This window comes from Hyperoodon ampullatus (assembly GCF_949752795.1).
Source record: "Hyperoodon ampullatus genome assembly, chromosome: 12".
Classification (NCBI taxonomy): domain Eukaryota; kingdom Metazoa; phylum Chordata; class Mammalia; order Artiodactyla; family Ziphiidae; genus Hyperoodon; species Hyperoodon ampullatus.
In genome coordinates this window covers 20,897,274-20,921,205 of record NC_136925.1, presented here as the reverse complement: position 1 = coordinate 20,921,205, position 23,932 = coordinate 20,897,274, and the positions used below count along the sequence as shown (strand labels likewise).

Genomic DNA, 23,932 nt, shown 5'->3' with positions numbered 1-23,932 from the left:
TCTCCCTGTGCTATGCGGCTGCTTCCCACTACCTATCTATTTTACGTTTGGTAGTGTGTATATGTCAGTGCTACTCTCTCACTTCATCCCAGCTTCCCCCTCCCCCGCGCCCCCATGTCCTCAAGTCCATTCTCTACATCTGCGTCTTTATTCCTGCCCTGCCACTAGGGTATTTTTTGCTTTTACGAAAACAGAATGTGAGAAGGAAATTTAGAGAGTCAATGATCTAATTTCACTTTCTGGAAAAACTTTCTTTTTAGGCAACAATTCAAATCCCAGACTCTATTTTGACATTTCTCATGAATTTTGAGTTGTCTTTAATAAGACAGCAGGGACTAAAAAAGTAAAAGGAAGTTTATTGATAAAGACAGCCTTTCTATAAGGATCAATGCATCTGGGCCTAAAATAAGCTCAATTTTATCGGGATAACATTTATTGATTTATAAATTTCAACCTGAATCTGTGGTAGATATATGGCAAATAGCATTCCAAAGAAATGGAGCTTTATTTGCAACAAATATAGCAAGGATTAATACCCTTTTCTACTACAAACCGATAATAAAATCACTAAGACTACAATAGAAACCTATAAGCAACAGGAAATCATTGTTAACCAAAACACTAACAATAACACTAGGAATGGTTATTGCTGGATAGCAAACTCTTCAGTTTATATATTTTCTGTTTTCCATACTTTCTATAATGAACATTAGCAGTCTTACAATCGAGAAAGATACACCTGAAAATTTTAAAACAAAAGAGTGAGTTTATTCTAGAGGTAATTTGAAGAGGAAGAGGAAATAATGGATGATTTCTGTTACCAATGTGCTCTTTCACTCTGCACACATCAGTTTTCACAGTCACTCCATCAAGAAGAGCTTGCATCACTTTCTCAGGAAAGAACAGTTCATGAGTCCCCAGAAATGGCTCAAGATGAGTAGCTAAATTACTGAGGATGCTAATCAAAACAGTCTCATCCTGAAAGCTAGTCCACAGATTGGAAAGGGCAATGAAGATGGGCTGAGGAAGAGACAAAAATGTTCAAAATGTCACTGCTTAATAAACTTACAGATCACTCTATTCTTAAAAATAAGTACAAATTTTTGTTTGTAAAGAGATTAATTCTCCCGTAAGACAAGTAAAAGTCTCATGAAATTAGACGATAGAATCTCAGTAGAAATTGGATGCATAAATTACGAGAAAATAAACTTGTATATCAAAGCATTTTATTTTGGTATGATTGCCAGTAAGTTAGTTTACTCAAAAAAGCCAAATACACATGATCACCTAAGAAACATTCATGGACGCTTCACCTCAAAAGGTCTAGGGGAAAATAGCTTCTTTTTTATAAAGAAGCTAAATATGACTCATTATAATTAGATTTATCTGGCTCAGTTACAATTCAAAAGAACTTGGAAAGTCTAGGGATACATCTTGGGCCATTTCTTGTGAGCTTATAAGTTAAAGATTTTGTGTCAGTGACATAAAGTATTTTTTATTCATATTAAAGGTCACTGACTTATACAACAAATAAAAAATTAATCAGGCCCTACTTATAAGTGAAACAACTTAGCCTTTTGTTTCCAGGTTTTTAAAGTCAAATGTTGGGAATGATTACAGAAAATGATTAGAGACTCAAAATGCTCTATAAAATACTGCATGTACATCTTGTACTTCTTTGGGGCTCCCAGATTTGCCCATAGGGTGGTACAGATAATCAGAAAGTCAGAATAAGTGCAGGCCTGGTAAACAAAGTGATTTTATCTGTCTTTTCAGAAAGGTCACAAGTTACATCACCTCTGTGCTAAAGGCAATTTTTTAACCAGCTACTGTAAAAACGTTTTCAACACTGCACTATGGATTATTTCTGTCGCCACAGACAATACTGATATTATGGTTATTATAATATATATCTGCACTTTGTTGAGTAGCAATGGCCTACCAAGGGAATCCTCTCATCCAACTTGTAACATCCTGGTTATAGGATTATTACTACAAAATAACCAAAAACAACAGGATCACCTCACATAAAGCTAATATTATATTTTTAGTAATTAAATAAAATTAAAATTACTTCTGATTCAACTTTATAGGACTTAAAAGTACATTCACCTTTAAACAAGGTCAAAGTGGATTACAAATGCTTACAAAGACTTGTGATGTTGGGACAGCCATCTTTGACTTTACAGTAAATTTTAATTGTTCCAGTTGGGCTCCTAACTGCTTTATCTTCATTTCCACTTCTTGAGCACAAGTAATTATGTCCGACTGTGAAGACAACATAATTGGCATTCATATTTTTATAACTTTACTACAAACATTATGTATATTTTAAGCCCTACCTGCTCCCCACATGTCCTGAAAGTAAGCTCAGTGAGAGAAAGGATTCTGCTCTCCAAGGTATCCCCACCACCAAGAACAGCACTGGCATGTGGATGGTGCTCCAGAAACATTTGTTGAATGGATGAATCTTTTGAAATACAATGGCTATAATTTTTCTCAAATGTATACTGGTGTTCTTTGATATTCAGTATAACTGCATTTCTGAGCAGTGGATCCTCTGACACAGTTTTCTAGAACTGCTATTTTCCCATTCCTCAAAGATAATATTAATGACGTATTCCTTTGAAAACTATTTTGATACCCAGATTTTTAAAAATTGCATTCAAGAATGCAGAAAATGTTAAAAATCACAGCATTGAGAGAAAAACAATATATTTCTCATACAACCATAGGAATCTGAAAATAAGGTGCTAAATGATGAATCTGAAATAATTACTAACATTTATCCTTATTATGTGCTAAGCGCCATATTAAATACTTATAAGTACAAAAAGAGGTAAGTACAAATAAGAAAACCAAGGTACAGAAAGGTAAGTAAATTGCCCAAGGATACGCAGCTAATGAGGGGTAGAATCATGGTTCTACACCTGAGATCGTCTGAGCCCAGGGCTCCTATCCTAAGATGTGACCAGAAATGGCAGTGGTATGGGGTTATTAGCACAGTGTTAAAGAGTAACAATTACGTGGAGAGAAAAAAACTGCATTTGAATTCTCAGATATCTGTAGCCTAACTATATGTTTTACTAGACTATTCTTTTTTTTTTTTTTTTTTTTTTTTTTTGCAGTACGCGGGCCTCTCACTGTTGTGGCCTCTCCCGTTGCGGAGCACAGGCTCCGGACGCGCAGGCTCAGCGGCCATGGCTCACGGGCCCAGCCGCTCCGCGGCATGTGGGATCCTCCCGGACCGGGGCACGAACCTGTGTCCCCTGCATCGGCAGGCGGACTCTCAACCACTGCGCCACCAGGGAAGCCCTAGACTATTCTTAAATGACAAAAAAATATTACTGCATAAGAAATATCAAACATCATCATTGTATTTCAACTAATGAATTTTTTTATCCGCAATGTAATGTGCATCCTGTTTCAATTTTACCCATACTACTCTTTAAGCATCTCCCCTCCTCTTGCCTCATTCTCCCATTGTTTATTTAAAATAAAATTTATAATAATAATTTACATATTGTTTATCCTATCTAATAAGTCTCTTCTCTACCCCTCAGAGTTTTCCCCTTTGATTGCTAGTTTTCTTTTAGAAATCAAATATGAAAATGCAGTCCTTAAAGTCTTTAGATTTGTACACAATCAACAAGAAACAGAAATAATTCTGCATATGTTCTCCAAAGTAAAAGTTACATTCAATACATAACACTTCTTTAAAAACTATAAGTAAAGATACTCCAGACCTACTCCCCCAAGCTATGCTTGCAGGCTCCATTCACAGATTAGGCACACAGAACTTCTTGATTTTTCCTGATAGTGTCCTAGAACAATCACCCTGTTTACATTTTACCAAAAAGAACTTTGCAACTAAAAATTCTACATGGACATTTTTCCAAAGAAGACATACAGAAGGCCAACAGGTACACAAAAAATTGCTCAACCTCTCTAATCATCAGGAAAATGAAAATCAAAACCACAATGAGATATCACTTCGCATCTGACAGAATGGCTACTACCAAAATGACGAGAAATAACAGGCGTTGGCAAAGATGCGGGGATAAAAAGGGAACACACGTGCACTGTTGGTGGGAATGTAACTTGGTGCAGCCGCTATGGAAAAAGTAGGGAGGTTCCTCAAAAATTTAAAAATAGAACCACCACATCACCCAACAATTCCATTTCTGGGAATTTGTCTGAAGGAAACAAAAACACTAACTCAAGAAGATATATGTGCCCCCATGTTCATTGCAGCATTATTTACAAGGAATCCTGCCATTTGCAGCAATAAAAGTGAAACTTGAGGGAATTTTACTAAGTGAAGTAAGTCAGACAAAGACAAATATCATATGATCTCACTTATATGTGGAATCTTTTTTTTAATTTTTATTTATTCTTTTTTTAAAGATTTATTATTATTTTTTATTCATTTTTGGCTGCATCAGGCCTTAGTTGTGGCACATGGGGCCTTCGCTGAGGCACACGGGATCTTTTGTTGTGGCATGCAGGCTTCTCTCTTCTAATTGTGGCGTGCAGGTTCTCTCTTCTCTAGTTGTGGCATGCAGGCTGGGTGGGTGGGCTCTGTAGTTGTGGTGTGCGGGCTCCAGGGCACGTGGGCTCTGTCATTTGTGGCACACGGGCTCTCTAGTCAAGGTGCACAGGCTCAGTAGTTGTGGCACGGGGGCTTCAGTTGCTCTGTGGCATGTGGGATCTTAGTTCCCTGACCAGGGATTGAACCCGTGTCCCCTGCACTGCAAGGCGGATTCTTTACCACTGGACCACCAGGGAAGTCTCTGGAATCTTTTTTTTAAATTGAAGTACAGTTGATTTACAATGTTGTGTTAGTTTCTGATGTATAGCAAAGTGATTCAGTCATACATATAAAAAGTTTTTCAGGTTCTTTTCCATTATAGGTTATTACAAGGTATTGAAGATAATTCCCCATGCTATACACAATAGGACCTTACTGCTATACGTGGAAACTTTAAAAAAAAAAACAAAAAACTGAGCTCATGGGGCTTCCCTGGTGGCGCAGCGGTTGAGAATCTGCCTGCCAATGCAGGGACACGGGTTCGGGCCCTGGTCTGGGACGATCCCACATGCCGCGGAGCAACTAAGCCCGTGAGCCACAACTACTGAGCCTGTGCATCTGGAGCCTGTGCTCCGCAACAAGAGAGGCCGCGACAGTGAGAGGCCCGTGCACTGTGATGAAGAGTGGCCCCCACTTGCCACAACTAGAGAAAGCCCTCGCACAGAAACGAAGACCCAACACAGCCAAAAATGAAATAAATAAATAAATAAAAATTTAAACAACAACAACAACAAAAAAAACTGAGCTCATAGATACAGAGAACAGATTGGTAGTTGCCACAGGTAGGGGAGGGGGATGGGAGTGGGCAAAATGGGTGAAGGTGGTCAAAAGGTACAAACTTCCACTTATAAGACACATAAGTCGTGGGGATGTAATGTACAGCATGGTGACTATCACTAGTTAACAATACTGTATTGTACAACTGAAAGTTGGTAAGAGAGTAGATCTTAACAGTTCTCATCACAAGGAAAAAAAATGTAACGATATGTGGCGAAGAATTTAGATTTATTGTGGTCATACATATATGGAATCATTATGTTATACATCTGAAACTAATATAATCTTACATGTCAATTGTATCTCAATAAAAAAGCTAGTTTCACTTAGCACTATCCTTGATGATGCAGTAAAATGTATTAATTTGATTGAATTTTGACCTTTAAGTGCACAGCTTTTTAATAATCAGTGTGATCAAACAGAAAGTATATATAAAACACTTCTATTGCATATTAAAACGCATAGTTCTCTTACATGACTGGATTGCAAGCTGAAATAGCCTTTTTTCCCCTCCAGTAGAACAGCATTTTTACTTGAAAGAACAACTGGCAGACACACTATGGTTTTTGCGCCTTAGCTATTGGAAGATATTTTCTTGAGAGTGAATGAAATGAGTCTGTCACTTCGGGAAAATGATAGTTTTTGTTACCAATGATAAAATTCACATCTTGAAAAGCCTGTATCTGCCACCACGAACTTGACAGCATCCTCACACAAAGATATTTCTAATGAGATTGTTGGAGAAAAAAATAAGAATAAAGTCGCTTCAACTTTCTTATCATAATGCAGTCCAAAAAATGCTTGGAGAACGCATGTGTACCTAGCATTCCTCTTCCTCTCCCTCACTTTTTAATTTATAAGTTTTTCATACTTTCTTCCATGGACATTTTTCAACAAGTCTAAAACAAGCACAAATTCCACCAAACTGATATCTTACTTGCATTATCAGAAAAATCAAGAAGTCCTGTATAATCTATGCTACGAAAGGGCCCTGCAGACATAGCTTGGGGGGAGGAAGTGTATGAAAGTCTTGACTTACATATTTCGAGAAATGTTGTGCGTCATGCAACATTTACTTGCACAATAACAATAACTGGTTTTCTCTCTATGGTGACTGCCTTGCTCTTCAAAAGCCCACAGCGGATGGAATTCTGTTCTCTCAGCTAAGACAGTCAACAAGACTGCAATCACCCCTTCCTTTTCTCTTCCAGAGTATTTCATTTGTTCACTGCAGCAGATAAAGTCCTGATCAAAAAACAATAACTCACTATCTTACCCAAACTATAATTGGATTTTTCAAATGTCTATGTAAACTGAATGTAGCATTGGCAAAAGAAGAATTTTGCATCAAAATCAATATTTCAAAAAAGCATATTAATATCTGTTCAAATAATGTGACTTTAAAAAAAGAGTATTCATAGGTTTCATACTCAGGAAAAGGTTTCAGCTAAACATAAACTGATGTATTTTATAACCTAGTGATAATACTGATTAAACTGTATCCATTCTGTAACAATTAACCTGAACTGTAACTAAGGTAGATTGATGGGGGAGGTCGGATAGCTAAAAACTATCATATCCTTGTCAGCCATAAAAAAGAATGAAAGTTTGCCATCTGCATCTGCAATGGACTTAGAAGGTATCATGCTTAGTGAAATAAGTCAGACAGAGAAAGACAAGTACTGTATGTTACCACTTATATGTGGAATCTACAAAATAAAACAAACTAGTGAATATTAAAAAAAGAAGCAGACTCACAGATATAGAGAACAAACGAGTGGTTACCAGTGGAAAGACGGGAGTGGGGGAGGGCATGATAGGGGTAGGGGATTAAGAGGTACAAACTACTATGTATAAAATAAATAAACTACAAGGATATATTGTACAGCACAGGGAATGTAGACAATATTCTATAATAACTATAAATGAAGTATAATCTATAAAATTTTGAATGACTACGTCGTACACCTGAAACTAATACAACATTGTAAATCAAGTATATCTCAATAAAAACAACAACAACAAAAAGAAACACTGACTAACCAGCAAAAAAGTCAGAAGGTTAAGAAAACTCATCCTGACCCTGACTGAAAGGAGTATGAGACAGTCATAAAGAGTGTTAAGACAAGAATGTGAACTTTCTAATAACACGAGCAACAGAGGGCTTGGAAATGAGATATTGTCTAGAAAAATAAGAGCTTGTGCCCCCACTGAGATGAAATCAGAGCTGTTCTGCTAATGCCCCGATGATGGTGATGGTAATAAACACTGACAACATTGTCCATCATCATCATCACCATCATCATCATCCGTTTACTGAGTTCTCACGTCTGCAAGCACTGTTCTACCTTATTTACCTAGTGGAGACTATCAATAACCCCTTTTTACGAACGTGGGAACCAAGGCACAGAGAAGTCAAGCAACTTGGTCAAGGACACAGATTTCGTAAGTGGCAAAGTCGGGATTAGAACCCATGCAGTCTGGCTGCAGGACCCACATTTATCACTTCTACACTCTATTAACCGTCCCTCTAGCTCTGAGAGTAAGAACTCCAATGAGAATGTAAGACTGTCAGTTAGCTGGCTGAATATGTTTCAGGAGTGAAAGCTGTGAGAAAATACTATATAATGAACAATGTCCTCTACAACATCCTTACAGTATGTGTGACAGTTTCCCAAAGATCTTTCTTATAACATCCCTTCTGGACATAAATGGCAAAAGTAAATGTGAGATTCTGCTCCTGTGGACCTGTATGCACTCAAGATAAACTGACCGTGAAATCCTCTTACATAAGGCTGCTAGCCACAAGTCTTAGGGGAACATGTACCCTAAAGAATGATTTGGTTTCAAATAGTTGATTTAGAGTCCTCCCTTCTGAAGGCAATTAGATAGTAGGTCAGCTGTGAGGACCACTCCTAGTCTGTTGCAATGCAGTCATGTCTTCTGGATGTGATCTTTCTATTCTCTGTAGCGGAGGTAAGGAGAGAAGACAAATTGAGTGCAGCCAGAAGTGGTAGTGAGTCATTAAGATACAAGTGAAAATGAAGAGGGAGCAGAATACAGCTTGTTCTGTCCCTCAAGACATTAGTATTCACTTGTACAAAAGACAGTTCCACTGATCCTGCGGTCTTATGCTGTTTGGAAAATAGAGGCTGTGTGAAGGTAAACAGTGACCAGGGGGATGGATGTGCTAATTAATTCAGTGGGAGAATACTTTCACAGTATGTATGTATATCAGATCATCACACTGTACACTTTAAATATCCTACAACTTTGTCAATTATACCTCAATACAGCTAGGGGGAAAAAAACAGAAACAAAACAGTAACAGGTGGAAACATAGCTTGCTGCCATGACGTAGTTAACAAACTGTGTTCCCTGGAATCTTAGGGTGGCTTGGGGATGCTCCTTGGTGAAAAGGTCCTCCAATCCTTTCATCTAGATACTGCTTTATATTTTTAGGATTTTGAATAAGTTTCCATCTGAAACGGCTCTGCTGCTTTAAAAAAAAGTTTAAAATCACTACTTCATATTTTCCAGCTCTCTGGGGATAGTGTTTGGCTTGTTCATTAGATCTAAAAACATCAGAAATAAAAATCTTTTCTACTAATTTTTACAATTAGAACAAATAATTACATAAAAGTTCTTTGAGTGCCAACAACCTGCCAAACTATATGTTAGACACTTGCTCTGAATGAAAGCAAACAATGCAGCATTGCTTACATATATACACACATACCTGCTTAACTACGGCAACCATGCAACAATCATATTACCCAGGAACAAAGAGAATCAACTACCAAAGATCCATTCCTGCCAACACATCTTCATTAAAATCAACATCCAACTTTCCCATTTCTATTTTAGTTCTTGATCCTACAGATTCAATATATACTGAGCAGTTATTAAGGTTGCCTTCTTTATCAATGACCTGGTTCTATCTTTTGTTTTCACCCCATAATATATAAACAGGTGGCAATAAACAACAAGGTCCTACTGTATAGCACAGGGAACTATAGTCAATATCCTATGATAAACCATAATAGAAAAGAATACAAAAAAAGAATGTGTGTGTTATGTGTGTGTGTGTGTGTGTGTGTGTGTATATCTCAATCACTTTTCTGTACAGCCGAAATAACACAATATTGTAAATCAACTCTACTTTTAAAAAAATCTTTGTCTAACCAGTGGGTTTTTAAAAAATTAAACTAAATATTTAATTCAAAGCAAAGAATATATATACAAAGAGGCTGCATTCTGTGGGAAAGACCAGCTCTTATGACATTAACTCACCAAAATGATCTGAAGGAAGATCTCATATTGTCGCATGTTATATAGTGCTTCTTTTAACATACAGGGCTGAAGTTCTTGACTCAAGAGTGGGTTCTTTGCTACTTTCTCGAGGATGGCTGTGTAGCGGTATGCCTGGTCCTGGGCCACCTCAAGTTGGGAATCAACATACTGAGTGGTGGCTGGGATTGCTTCCTGTAGAATAGCTGGCACTGGTTTGAGAGGTATAATAAGAGAGACATGAGGCAATCTAAAAAGATTCTGAAGAAAAAGCCTAGAAAGTGGTCATATTTAAACATTAGGTTGAGTTAGTTTTTTTCCTCAACCAAATTAACAATAAGGAGGCATATTCAAAAAAAGAAGACATTGCCAGAATAATAACCAAAAGTTAAAGCAGATCAGCTTTTGCTACTAAAATATAGAAGATGCTAAAGAATAGACAGGTGTTGGTGTTATGTGCTGTATTAACTATGTGCCTCTAGAAAAGCCACTGTATCTCTCCTTCTGTGTATCTTCTTTATTACTGGTAAAAAAGAAAATAAAAGTGTACCACTTAAGAAACTCACTGGGATACTGGTATACTGAAAAATAACAGAATTGTCTAGCAAGACAGGAAACTTTATGAAGAATGGGAATTGACTTTTTAGAACAGTTTTTAAATTGCAAAAAAAATTACCTTATTGTACTAGATCAGTGATCTGGTAAAAAGACACTAACACCTTCTCAGTGGGCCTACGTGTGTACCAAATGCATAAGGAAGTTACTTCTACTGGTAGGTCTTTGAGCAAATATTTCAATGAGTACTTTCAAACTTACAGATAATAAATGCATTAAGTATATAACAGCATAGTAGAGGCTCCTGAATTTACAGACTTGCAGATATCTCCTCTTGGACCATTTCATTCCATTAACCACATCAACAATGGTTTGCTTTTCAGGGTGATTTTTATTTTTTAAATCACTGAATTTTATTCCCTTTTGGTTATTTGACTGGAAGTAAAGAACACAAAGCCCCACTGAACTGGGGAGGCTGGCCTCCAGAAGGCCCTCTCAATCCTTTTACTGATTCATGCTCCCATACTAGCTTCATGGTACATAAAATTTAAGGTCTTGCCCCAATAAAATGAAAAATTACTATACATTATGAACAGTAGCTGTACCTAAGGTATGGTCAAAACTGCAAACCTTAAATCTACGAATGCCAGTGGTGTACTGTGAATTATTTTCCTCTGTTCCCATTAAATTTTAAACTTACCTAACCTATAGAATTAAATTAATGATATACCTACAGTCATCAATGCCTTCTCCTCCCTTTCCACAGTCTCGGTTAAATAAACGAATTCCAGTAACAATCATGGTGAGTTCTTTCAGCTGGCGTTCTTTGTCCTTCTTAGAAAGAGTTAGAAATGTCCCAAGCTCAGCCTGAGGAAAAACACTCTGTAGGGCAGCTAAAACAGACCACAGTAAAGACAACAAAATGGTAAGTAAAGATATCAGAATGTAAAATACAAGTTCCTTTCAGCAGAAAGTTAAGGGGCTTGTCTTTATAGAGTTACTTAGATGATTCTTTAAATGTCTGATACCTGATTCCAGAATACATGGCAAAATTTAGCATTTATCAAGAAAGCTGAGCTACTGAAAATAATGCCATTGCCTCACGTCTATTTTCATAATTAAGCATCCATCAGTAATTTTTTGGCAATGGGCATTAAAACAAGCTTTCTAATTAGGGCTCTGAGTAGAAAAAAAAAGATGCTTTAAAATAATTATGGAAGAAAGCCGTAGGAAGATTAGAGATATTGCCTATTCCTTATCTTAAAGTATGAAAGTGGGCAAGTATTTCCTGAGGATAAAACAGTGCCATTTCCCATCATCCATCCTAGGTGACAGACTCAACGTCTTTCATCAGTAGGAAATCTCCTCTCCCAGCAGTCCCCCTTCCCCAGTCAGCCTGGTTAATCATACTGCCAATGTTTCTGTAGTGAAACATTGTAATAGGCCCCTAGGTACATACAGCTCTAAGAAGATTAACAATATTCACTTCCCAAAAGTGCTACTTGAGTTTTAGTGTTGATACACTGTGTAAGAAAAATCTGGGTTAAGTTTTAACCTCTTATTTGTGCTAATTTTTTTTCAGATAAAAGAAGAAAACTTCAATACTTAAAATTCAACATATTTTATAAGATACTATGTTCATGGATGGAATGGAAATGGTGTATATTTTTTACCTGTTGCCTCTCTGACAATCTTGATGTCTGTTGGGGACCCCAGCCCAGAGCGCAGTAACACGTAGCTGACGATCTTGCAGTAGAGGCTTTCCAGCTCTTCTCGAACACATGCTCGACTATCTGTAATTTCTCTGCTAACAGAGCTTAATCTAGACTCTACGACCCGGTGATGTTCTTCGAGAAATTCCTCTAAAATTGGCAAAGGACAATGTTCCGTATATTGATACTTAGAATCCTTCTCACATAAGAAAATAGGACCAGGGACTTCCCTGGTGGCGCAGTGGTTAAGAATCCGCCTGCTAATGCAGGGGACACGGGTTCTAGCCCTGGTCCGGGAAGATCCCACATACCGCGGAGCAACTAAGCCCATGCACCACAACTACTGAGCCTGTGCTCTAGAGCCCACGAGTCACAACTACTGAGCCCACATGCCACAGCTACTGAAGCCCATGCTCCACAACAAGAGAAGCCACGGCAATGAGAAGCCCACGCACCACAAGGAAGCACAGCCCCTGCTCGCCGCAACTAGAGAAAGCCAGCGTGCAGCAACAAAGACCCAACACAGCCAAAATAATAATAATAATAATAAATAAATAAATAAATTTTTTTAAAAAAGAAAATAGGACCAGAGGAAAAAATGGCTTGGTATGGCAATTCTACTGCATGAAAACAAGTATTTTCGTAAGATGTAGTAAGCAAAAATAAACAGTGGTCAGCAAGTAACATCAAGACAAAAATCTAGTGGGAAAGATTTACTACTGTGATTTAAATGGCATGCTTTATCAAAACACGTAAGCCTTTAAAAAGACAATCCAAACGTAATAGCAGATAGGGCTAAAACCTCCTACTTAAGCAGAAAGTACACAAGACAATTTATAATATATATTATAAACACAGACAGTATAAATATTGTACTATCTATATTCTCTAGGTAAGTAGGTGTAGTATACTGTATGTAAACACATCTAATATAAATATCCATATAGGTAGTATAAATATTCCTCTTCAATTATGTGTATTTCTATTTTAGTTCTAGATAAATTTCCTTTGAATATCATTACTGTAATATGATGTTGCATCAAGAATGGTATCCCTCTCCCTTCGTCCTGTAATTCAGTGAGGTTTAGGCTTAATTGTGGAAGGAGCCACAGTTCACCAGCACTATAATTCTTGCAACGAAGTCAATAAGACACCCTATAACAAGGGCAATAATTAACATATCAACCATGCCCAGTTCATAGCTATAATCTTACCACAAAAACAACTCAAACTTTGAAATTAAGAAAAATCTAAATTACATCAATTCCACTATTATTTATTGTTCTAAAATATTATTACTGATCAAAAAAGCAAGATATATGATTTTACACATGTAGCATAACTGAAAGGTTAATACAGAGAGGGAAAAAAAGACAACAAAAATCACCAAATGGTTAATAATGAATGAATTACAGTGGGGCAGAGGCAGTGTAGTCTATAGAGAAATTTCATTTCCTTTTTTCTCTTGTTTCCAGTTTATTTTTGATGTATGTAAGAAACTATTTACATAAGGAAATATGTTCTAAGCTTAAATTTCCCATCAGTCACTTCATTTTTGGGTAAGTTACATAATTTAGGTAAGCATTATGCGATATTAATATAAACCAGGAAAAATAAAATCAGCAAATTAAAAAATTTTAACTTCAGTGAGCTGGTTGCTTTATTATGTATTAGTGGTATAACAGTCAAAACACAATAGACTTGGAAACTTTTGACACTCACAAAGGCCACTGGTGTTCTTCTCATTTAGTACCTCCAACATTATTACATTCTTCAAAGTTGGAAAAAATTTCAAAAGATAAATGAAAAAGTTAAATTGTTCTTGGTCAACCAAATGAAGCCCTTGAGAAATGTAATACTGCCTGCCATCTCAGTAAACAAAGGATGTCACAGTCATGAGCACTTGCAGCCCTCCAGTGTGAGCTGGTGAGCCCTGAGGGAACTCTGGAAGGAAACAATACCTGCCATCTAGCAGCCATCAGACTGCAGCCACTCCCCACGGTGAGCCCTGAGGAAACTCAGGATGTGAAAACACAGGATACTGGCTCCAGATAGCTGAGGTCCATATCAGTGAGCCCAGACTCTTGCATCTCCTCATACAAAGAAAAGCCCTCATTTCCTTAATTTGGGATATCAGTTTCCTTTAATTAACAACACTCTTTTGACATTCAGACTATCTGCCCTTTGTTGCAAAACTTCTATATAACCTGACTCCCCCGCTTCCCTCCTCAGAGCAGTTCTCTCGGGGTTACTTGAGATGCTGTCTCCCAGGCTTGAAGTCCTAAAATTTCCCGCTGAATAAAACATAACTATCAACTTTTAGGTTGTGAACATTTTTTAAGTCAACACCCTTAGGGTATCAAAATCGGTAGATATATGTTACCTCGACTTGTATAATTCATATCAAAATAGACTTGCATCTTAATGGTATCCAGGGAAGGATTTTTACTGTCCAATAGCCGACTCACGCAAAGCTAAAAAAGAAAATCACATACATGCTTCCAGTTATATTTTCTGAAACAATCAGAAGTATTTTCCAAAGTTATTCTCAAAATCAAAGGCAACAGCAAAGCCATTATTTCTGATATTTATCTACCAATGACCATTTTTATTACTTTTTTTCTCATTGAGGACTTTACACTTTATAGTTTTACTTAACCAACAACATTTATTAAGTAATAAGCTATTCCCCCTGAGTTAACCAATATTACCATACCCAAGTGACTAAAAGTCTAGTTGGAGGCAAGGAACTTGACCTTTGCTTAGTCTCTGCAGCCTGAATGTGGGTGAATGTGCCATGACGCTTATGCTCCTGTCTACAGCTCTTCCTGAGTCCCTTATTACTGTTTTTTTTGGTTTGTTTTTGTTTATTCTTTGTTTTAATTTATTTTTGGCTGCATTGGGTCTTCGTTGCTGTGCATGGGCTTTCTCTAGTTGTGGCGAGCGGGGGCTACTCTTCCTTCTGGTGATCAGGCTTCTCATTGCAGTGGCTTCTCTTGTTGTGGAGCACAGGCTCTAGGCGTGTGGGCTTCAGTAGTTGTGGCACATGAGCTTCAGTAGTTGTGGCATGTGGGCTCAGTAGTTGTGGCTCACGGGCTTTAGAGCGCAGGCTCAGTAGTTGTGATGCACGGGCTTAGTTGCTCCGCGGCATGTGGGATCTTTCCGGACCAGGGCTCGAACCCATGTCCCTGCATTGGCAGGAGGATTCTTAACCACTGTGACACCAGGGAAGCCCCTCATTACTGTTTATCTGAGCCTTAACACTCTTTTTTGCTGATGGTGGAGGTCATGTGCATTTTATAAAAAGCTGCCGAGGCTACGTCCCCTGCTCACAGACTTTCTCTGGCTCTACCTTCTGTTTCAAAATTTCTTCCTCTGGTCCATTTTCTCCTGTTTTTCCCCAAACATAGATGGCTCATCCCTTCTCTGCTTTGCCCCTTTAGAATAGAGGATCAACCTGAATTTTTCTTTTCTTCTCTCTTGTGCACCCCCCAAGCCCAGTCTTCCCCCATCTCACCTGTTAAGACTTTATTATGTCTGCACCCAGCGGGCACATCAACAGCTTCACCCTCAACCCAACTCCCAGGCCACCAACCCTCCTTTCCTGGGAGGAGGAAGAGGGGAAAGCAGGAGTGAGGACGGAATGTTATCTTTAGGGGACCCATGCATCTGGACCCCTCCAGGTGGAGAAGGGCCATTCCAAGCACAGATTTTACAAATGCACAGACTAGCTCATCAACATGATTTTTAATTGAGAAAAAAGAAAACAATCTTTATCACTTGAATTATTATATAAATTGACAGTTAATATACCTGTCATATTAAAAGTGTATTGAGCACAGGGAACTATATTCAATATCCTGGCATAAACCATAATGGAAAAGAATATAAAAAAGAATGTATATAAGTGTATAACTGGGTCACTTTGCTGTACAGCAGAAATTAACACAACATTGTAAATCAACTATACTTCAATAAAAAATAAATTTAAAGAAAAAGTATATTGAGCTTGATTCTTTCCAACTTAGTTGAGTTGGAAGAGAAACAAAAAAATCTTCTTGAGCCATGAAAAGGAGAAAAACATTTTCTGCCCGTCCCTGATTCTCCTCCACGGCTGTCCAATCAACTTTCTGAATAACCATCAGTCATTTCCCCTATCGCTAAAAACAGGCCTTATACCACATTCTCAAATTCAGCACAGAAAGACCCAGCTCTCAACTGCCTTAGAGAATCATGGAGTCTCTTCTGCCCAGTTATCGTAACGACACATTCCCCAGCTCCAAGCTTCCAAAGCTCTTTCTGACCCTCTAGCATCTGCAGACAGACCTGCACTCCACTATGTGAACTGCTGGCTGTGAGAGAAGATGGAGATGATGAAAATTTTCTCTGCCATTTGTCTGAGCTCAGAAAATATCATGTACAAGTCTGGGAAAGCTTGTCTCAAGTCTTTTGTGTGAAGGAGGGAATTAAAATCATTAAGCTCAGGAAGAAAAAGATAAATGTTGAAATTTTAGGAAATACATTGAGGAATATCTAGAAAATAAATATTTAAGCATCTAAACCCAGTGAGTCAAACTTAAAACATATGAAAAAATTAATAATGTCTAAAGTTCCTGCCCTCTTTAGTTCTTAAAATCGCTTTTCAGGCACACCTACTTGATTCTAACGAATTCTTTGCTCTGGGTTCAATTCTTCCCTTAGAATTGAAAAACACAAATTACATTGAATCAATAATTATATGGATCTTAATTTAGTACTATAATTTTACAGTATATGACAAGTCAGCTAATAATGTTCTCAATGTAACATTAGATTAATAACAAGATGTCTCTAAAATACTGTGGCAGACACTGCTACCTGCCAGTATCCATACCCCTCCTTCCTGACAAAGCCCCAGTCTGGATTAGGCAAAGACTTGGTCAGCTAAAAAAGGAAAGAAAAAACAAATCAATGTCCCAGGCTCACCTGCTGTGTCATTCTAGTCAATAAATGCAAACAGACGGGAGGGATTCAGGGAAAGCCTGTTATTTTCCAAAAAGAAAGTGACAGACCCAGTTGCACACACATTTTGACCTTTGTCCTCTTACCTTATGCCTGCCTAGAGGTGGGAGAGCCATCTTGTGACCCTGGGGTGAAAACACATGCATGATGGTGACCCAGGAAGTCAGGAAAAATAGCCTATGTACCTCTAGACTTCGTTTTATGAGAAAAAATAAACCTCTCATTTGTTTGCACCACTATCTGGTGGGGTTTTCTTTCACGGAGCTGAAGGCAATATTGACCAACACAAATACTACATTTAGAATTGCAAGTAAATAATTCAAAATTTGAGAACTGTTGGATAATCACCTTTACAAGTTTCTGCACATCATCTTTTATGAGAATTCTATCCGTGTTAAAGCCATTACTTGGGTCCAGGACAACAGCTTTCACCTGAGAGCAGGAAAGAGTCCATTACATTTATTTCATGTTACTACAAAATTAGTTTAACAATGTTCCATTTTTTAAATAGCTGCCTCTTGACTACCCAGCAGTTGATTGTTCAGCTGATTTTCTTATAACCCAGTTCATCCACACCTTCATTAGAGGTTGAAGAAAGGGAGCAATAAGCCTCAAATCTGAACATGGTGTCAGAAGAAGGACATGGAGAAACAGGTTGAAAACAATAGCTAGATTTTACATTGGGAAACTGAATATTTTTATCGTATTTTTTATTGTGTATTGTTAAAATAAAAGCAAGAGTAGAGAGACTGAGGCAGGAGACAGATGGGCTCCAGGCTAGGCATTTACCTCTAGCCTCCTGTTTACATTTCATAGGGCAGCAAAAAGTGGGCTTCAGGCCAGACACTTACAGCTAGTCTCCTGTTTGCATTTCCAGAGACAGGAGTTAGATGGGCTCCAGGTTAGACATTTAAAATCAGTCTCCTATTTACTCTCCGAAATGGAAGCTACCACAGGGACAGGGTAAATAGCCAAGTTTTGTCTCTTGGGGATGCCTTAAGATAACAGTCATGGCGAGAACAAAGAGGGGCACAATTTTGTTTGAGTGAAGGATCAAGGGATCTCCGCTTCCCTCCCACCCCACCCTTGGGGCAAGGGAGACACTAGGCGTGTGCAGAAAGTCTCCTTGGGGGGTCAAAAGTCAGGGGACAGGGCTTCCCTGTGGTGCAGTGGTTGAGAGTCCGCCTGCCGATGCAGGGGACACGGGTTCGTGCCCCGGTCCAGGAGGATCCCACATGCTGCGGAGTGGCTGGGCCCGTGAGCCATGGCTGCTGAGCCTGTGCGTCTGGAACCTGTGCTCCGCAACGGGAGAGGCCACAACAGTGAGAGGCCCGCGTACCGCAAAAAAAAAAAAGTCAAGGGACAATGCCAGGCCACAGTGAGTCTTGCTTCTCCCAGATGCCTTTGCATCGAGATCCATCTTGGCTGAGAGGTGCATGCGCACCTAGGGAGAGGGTCCTGAAACAAATTAGCCAGGGGGGAAAAAACAAGACGATTGCCAGAAGGAAGGCAAAGACCTGGAAAAACCGACCTACATAAATGATTTAACTGCCTGTTTACTGCACTCCTCCTCATTAGGGAGGACGCCCACACCCTTTCTTTCCAGATGTGCATCTCTGCCTAGCTTCTATTTTTCTTTTTAAATAAATTTATTTATTTATTTTTGGCCACATTGGGTCTTTGTTGCTGCGCACGAGCTTTTCTCTAGTTGCGGCGAGCGGGGGCTACTCTTCATTGTGGTGCCTGGGCTTCTCATTGCGGTGGCTTCTCTTGTTGCAGGGCACAGGCTCTAGGCACACGGGCTCCACTAGTTGCGGCACATGGGCTCAGTAGTTGTGGCTTGTGGGCTCTACAGCACAGGCTCAGTAGTTGTGGCACACGGGCTTAGTTGCTCCGTGGCATGTGGGATCTTCCCGGACCAGGGCTCGAACCTGTGTCCCCTGCATTGGCAGGCGGATTCTTAACCGCTGCACCACCAGGGAAGTCCCTGCCTTGCTTCTGTCTTAACTAAACAAACGTTTCTTTGTGTGCTCTCCCACTTGTTGTTGTGCTGTGTCTCTAATAATAAACTTTCTACCTGTTTTTACAGTTTTTGCCTCCGTGAGAAATGCATTTTCCACTGGGAGCAAGAGCCAGGGAAAAATAGCTTCTAGCCTCTAGCCCTTGCTGGTCTGGTGGCTAGGATTCCTGGTTTTCATCCAGGCTACCCAGGTTCAACTCCTGGGCAGGGAATTAAGATCTCGCTTCACGCCATCGCTCACTGCTGCCTCTCCGAGATGAAGGCAATCAGTAATTTTTACAACAGTGAACAAAAATACATCTTAAAAAAACTCCCACATAGGAAAACATTATTGATGTTTCTAAAACTTATCAAGATCTTCTAAATCAGTCTCCTAAATCGAGAACTAACATGCTTTATAGGCTTAAAAAAATATATTTTTGGCTAACTTGTCCAACAGTATGTTTTCAACGGAATAACAGTTAGGAAAACACTACAGAATTTTAAGAGGAAAATGGGCACTGCTTAAGCACATTTTTTAATAAAACAGTAGTTCACAAAAATATTCATTCTTACCATAAAAGCAACCAGAGTTTCAGAAACAATCTCTCCATGGGCTGCACATTCTTGTCCTATTTCTCGAATGATACTCTTTATAACACTTTCAGCCTGAGTGGGAGGCATTCTGGCTAAATAAAAAGATTTTTTTTAATTGCATTTATACACTGTTTTTTCCTCTTTAGATTTCACCACTAACATATTTGTAGTCATATTATTTATTAACTTATTAGTATTTACGAGTATCTAGGCCCCTCCTGTTTTCATTACTTTGTTTCATATTTATAAAAATGACAGTGAGAGCAATTGGAATGTTTCAAATGATTGAAACATTCCCTCTTTATTTAAATGATGGTGGTCACCAAAAGTACATTTATAGCATGATATTTTTAAATTTAAAAAAAGGTTAAACAGGGCTTCCCTGGTGGCGCAGTGGTTGAGAGTCCGCCTGCCGATGCAGGGGACACGGGTTCGTGCCCCGGTCCGGGAAGGTCCCACATGCCGCGGAGCGGCTGGGCCCATGAGCCATGGCCGCTGAGCCTGCGCGTCCGGAGCCTGTGCTCCGCAACGGGAGAGGCCACAACAGTGAGAGGCCCGCGTACGGCAAAAAAAAAAAAAAAAAAAAAAAAAAAAAAAAAAAAAAAAGTTAAACACTATTGGGGGCAGGGAGGAGTAGAATTAATGAGGAAACCCCACTCCCATTTGTGTAGGCGGCCGAGTACAGCTTGAAAGAGGAAATGCTTATTCCACCACATTCACTAAATGACCTTTCATAATTATAATGACTCTTGGAAAACAATTCTTGCTTGGATCGTCTAAATTCTCTTTCTAGCACATCCAAGTTGGCATTTAGACTCTTGATTAAAAACATAAAAGCAAAAGATATTACAGGAGTTATGCATCACGGGAAAAAATGAACTCCTGGTTATTAATTCCATTTACTATAAACCAGGAAAAGGTGGCGGGTTTTAATGGCTATCAGGTTTTCTGATTCGTACCAGTAACTGAGCACAGGGGAAAGAAGCATGTAGAGAGTAACAAAGGCAATCCCAGGTAGATAAAGCTAACTTTCAGCATTATTAGGGTTCAGGTAAGGTCAACAACACTTGTCATCTTGTTCAATAGAACCGGAGTGCCCGGTTTCCATCGTGACCTGACCATTTTCTAGCTGAGACCTCGGGCACCTGTTTCACCTTTTTTTTTTTTTTTTTTGAGGTACGTGGGCCTCTTACTGTTGTGGCCTCTCCCGTTGCGGAGCACAGGCTGCGGACGCGCAGGCTCAGCGGCCATGGCTCACGGGCCCAGCCGCTCCGCGGCATGTGGGATCTTCCCGAACCGGGGCACGAACCCGTGTCCCCTGCATCGGCAGACGGACTCTCAACCACTGCGCCACCAGGGAAGCCCTGCTTCACCTCTCTTTGAAGCGGTTTTCTCATCTGAAAAATATAGATTCGACTACTACCGTCTCCCCGGAGTTGTCGCGAAGACTGAATTCTATACATTTAGTGGTTAAAATAGTGCGTGGCATAAGGTAAGCGCTTAAAACAGCAGCTCCTAACGAGCCCGTGCTCAAAGCTTAGCCTTGCGTGTGCGCGTGCGCGAGCGCCCTCGGGTGCCGGGCCCGGGCTGCTCACGACTCCCCTCAGTACCCGCCCCTGCTTGACTCTGGGAAGCCTAAACCCTCAAGTTCAGGCCGTCGGAGGCGTGCAAGGGTCCCCGAGCAGCAGCGAGATGGCTCAGGCGCCGGCGCATTACGGGTTAGAAACCTGACCTGCGGACCTGGGCGCCTCCGGCCGGAAGTGACCGCTGTTTCCGTTCAGCGGCGGCGCCCCGAAAGGAGTCCTTACCGACAGTTCAGCCTCAACCAGGCTAGACGGGATGCCCCAGCGGCCCAGGCTCTGTCCACGGCCCAACGCTCGCTTCCTCGCGGGGTACACCCCGGGCTCAAGAGCGCGGAGGCCTGAATGGAGAGCTGGAGCCGCGTCTACCCGATTCTTCACCGGGGTCTTTGCGGGGGCCTTCTGGGCAGCTGGGCTCTCTCGGAGGCAGCGGCATAACCATGGAAACCGAACGCTAGGGCCCGAAGGGGGCGGGACCAGGATGTGGGTAGGGCCAAGGTGGGGAGGCGTGGCTGGGTCCAAGCTTGAGAGTCTTTCCCGGGAGGATGGAGGAGAATAACTTTATAAAACAAAGACAAGCAAATACAGAGAGGCCCAGGGACTTCCCTGGTGGTACAATGGTTAAGAATCCGCCTGCCAACGCAGGGGACACGGGTTCAATCCCTGGTCGGGGAAGATCCCACATGCCACGGAGCAACTAAGCCTGTGCACCACAACTACTGAGCCTGCACTCTAGACCCTACGAGCCACAACTACTGAGCCCGTGTGCCACAACTACTGAGCCTACGCTCTAGAGCTGGGAAGCCACAGCTGTTGAGCCCACGAGCCACAACTACTGAAGCCCGCGCGCACCTGGAGCCCATGCTCTGCAACAAGAGAAGCCAGTGCAATGAGAAGCCCACGCACAGCAATGAAGAGTAGCCCCCGCTCCCGCAACTAGGGAAAGCCCGTGCGCAGCAATGAAGACCCAACACAGCCAAAAACAAACAAACAAAAAAACTACAGAGAGACCCAAATCCCAGGCAGAAGAAGGCAGGTTCACTACCCCTCAGTGGGTTAAGGGTGTCAAACACAAGATTTCTTAAACAAGAGTATTAACTTGGTAGCATGAAAACCTATAAGGGGATACAGTGGGGGAGGTGAGCAGAGGCCAGTTCCTAGAGATGGGAAAACGGAAGGGTTGTATTCTTGTATTCATGAGAAATGCAGTGCATATAAAAGTACTGTTGCTGGAAATAGTCAATAAACAATCCATAACAGGAACAGAAAAGAGTTTTAACTGAGGCCTACAGCCCCGGACACAGCCTCTCAGATAACTCTGAGGAACTGCTCCTGAAAAGCATGCTTTTCAACAGTTTTATATTTTGTCAGAACAAAGAATATCAAACAAGTCAGGGATGCATTCCTTCAAGTTTTCAAAAAAACAGATTAGCATGTACGCAGCCAGTCAGTATGGCCTTGGCACCAGGAAGGAAGTCTTATCTTTGAAGGAGTACCAGCATTGGCTGCCAAGGAAAGAGCTCTAATTTTAACACGGACAGGGTCAATGCACTTTTCTTTAATGATTAAAGCAGAGGTACAGTGTATGTTTGATAGGCCACAAACCAGCTGTTTTAGTTAGCATAAAATTCAAGTTAAATTACGTATAAGCCAGGATGACTTTCCCCATACCTCAATATGTGAACATTTCTTCCATTAGTATCTAGTTTTTAAAAAAACAAAAGAAGGATCACAGTTTAATTTCATGTCCTCTTGTTCAAAGGAAGTCAGTAAAAGGATAGCCCAAGATGCCAGAAGAGAAAACTGCATGTTCTAGAAGCACATACAACACATCCGAGTCTGGAGATGGAATAATGAGGTTTTGTCCTTTAACGGTAATGTTCGTTAGGTCCACCTACTGACATGAAAGTACGAAACAGCATTAAAATGATATTACAAGCAGAGCATCAAACAACAAAGTTTTATTTTTAAAAAGGCTACTGCCAGTAATTTTTCTCAAATTGCAAGCAAATATACCAAATAAACTTTACTTAAGGACATTCACAAATTATTAGGAAATGAATCAACACAAAAAATACTCAAGTCATACTATAAAAGGATTATTTATCTTCCCCTTCTAGAAAATTTTTGTGGAATGTGGATGAAGCTTGTGCAAAAATAGATTTTTAGAGTAGCAAGATACATAATAGCAAAACACTGGAAATACAAACACCTGAGATTTAAGGAATGTTGATAAAGTAAAACATTAGGCAGGCATTTAAAATGTGAGTAAAAACCTGGTGTTTGGGGGCTTCCCTGGTGGCGCGGTGGTTGAGAGTCCGCCTGCCGATGCACGGCACATGGGTTCGTGCCCCGGTCTGGGAAGATCCCACATGCCGCGGAGCAGCTGGGCCCGTGAGCCATGGCCGCTGAGCCTGCGCGCCTGGAGCCTGTGCTCCGCAACGGGAGAGGCCACAGCAGTGAGAGGCCCGCGTACCGCAAAAAAACCCCAAAAAACCAAAAAACAAAAACCTGGTGTTTGTCTTATATTTTTAAAAAGCCAAATGCAAAATATATATACAGTATGACCTCAACTATATTCATATACATATATACATAATATATAAAAAGTGTGTAAGTCAATTTACCAATATCCTTAGCAGTGTGTGGATCTGAGTAAGTTATTTTATTTATTACTTTATTACTTATCTGAGTATGGGTTACTTATTAATTTTATTCCTTTATACTTTTCTGGATTTCTAGATTTTCTATAATGAGTATATAGTCTTATGATCTATAAAACAAAATAGAGAAAAAAATGAGAGGACTAGCTATTCGTAGAAACTGAGCC

The 23,932-nt window shown here is 40.1% G+C and overlaps 1 protein-coding gene across 1 annotated transcript in view; it reads right to left on the bottom strand.

The window, feature by feature from the left end:
• Positions 1-23,932, bottom strand: part of CFAP206 (cilia and flagella associated protein 206) — a gene marked incomplete at its 3' end in the record, with an annotated part of 71,208 nt that overhangs the window by 11,433 nt on the left and 35,843 nt on the right. Inside the window, exons 2-9 of the mRNA XM_079716577.1 lie at positions 19,502-19,614; positions 17,275-17,358; positions 14,309-14,399; positions 11,887-12,075; positions 10,948-11,106; positions 9,662-9,870; positions 2,149-2,268; positions 822-1,020 (exon numbers count right to left, since the gene is read on the bottom strand). Coding sequence (XP_079572703.1) covers positions 822-1,020; positions 2,149-2,268; positions 9,662-9,870; positions 10,948-11,106; positions 11,887-12,075; positions 14,309-14,399; positions 17,275-17,358; positions 19,502-19,609 — 1,159 coding nt within the window. The 5' untranslated portion in view covers positions 19,610-19,614. The remainder of the gene's footprint in view (positions 1-821; positions 1,021-2,148; positions 2,269-9,661; positions 9,871-10,947; positions 11,107-11,886; positions 12,076-14,308; positions 14,400-17,274; positions 17,359-19,501; positions 19,615-23,932) is intronic.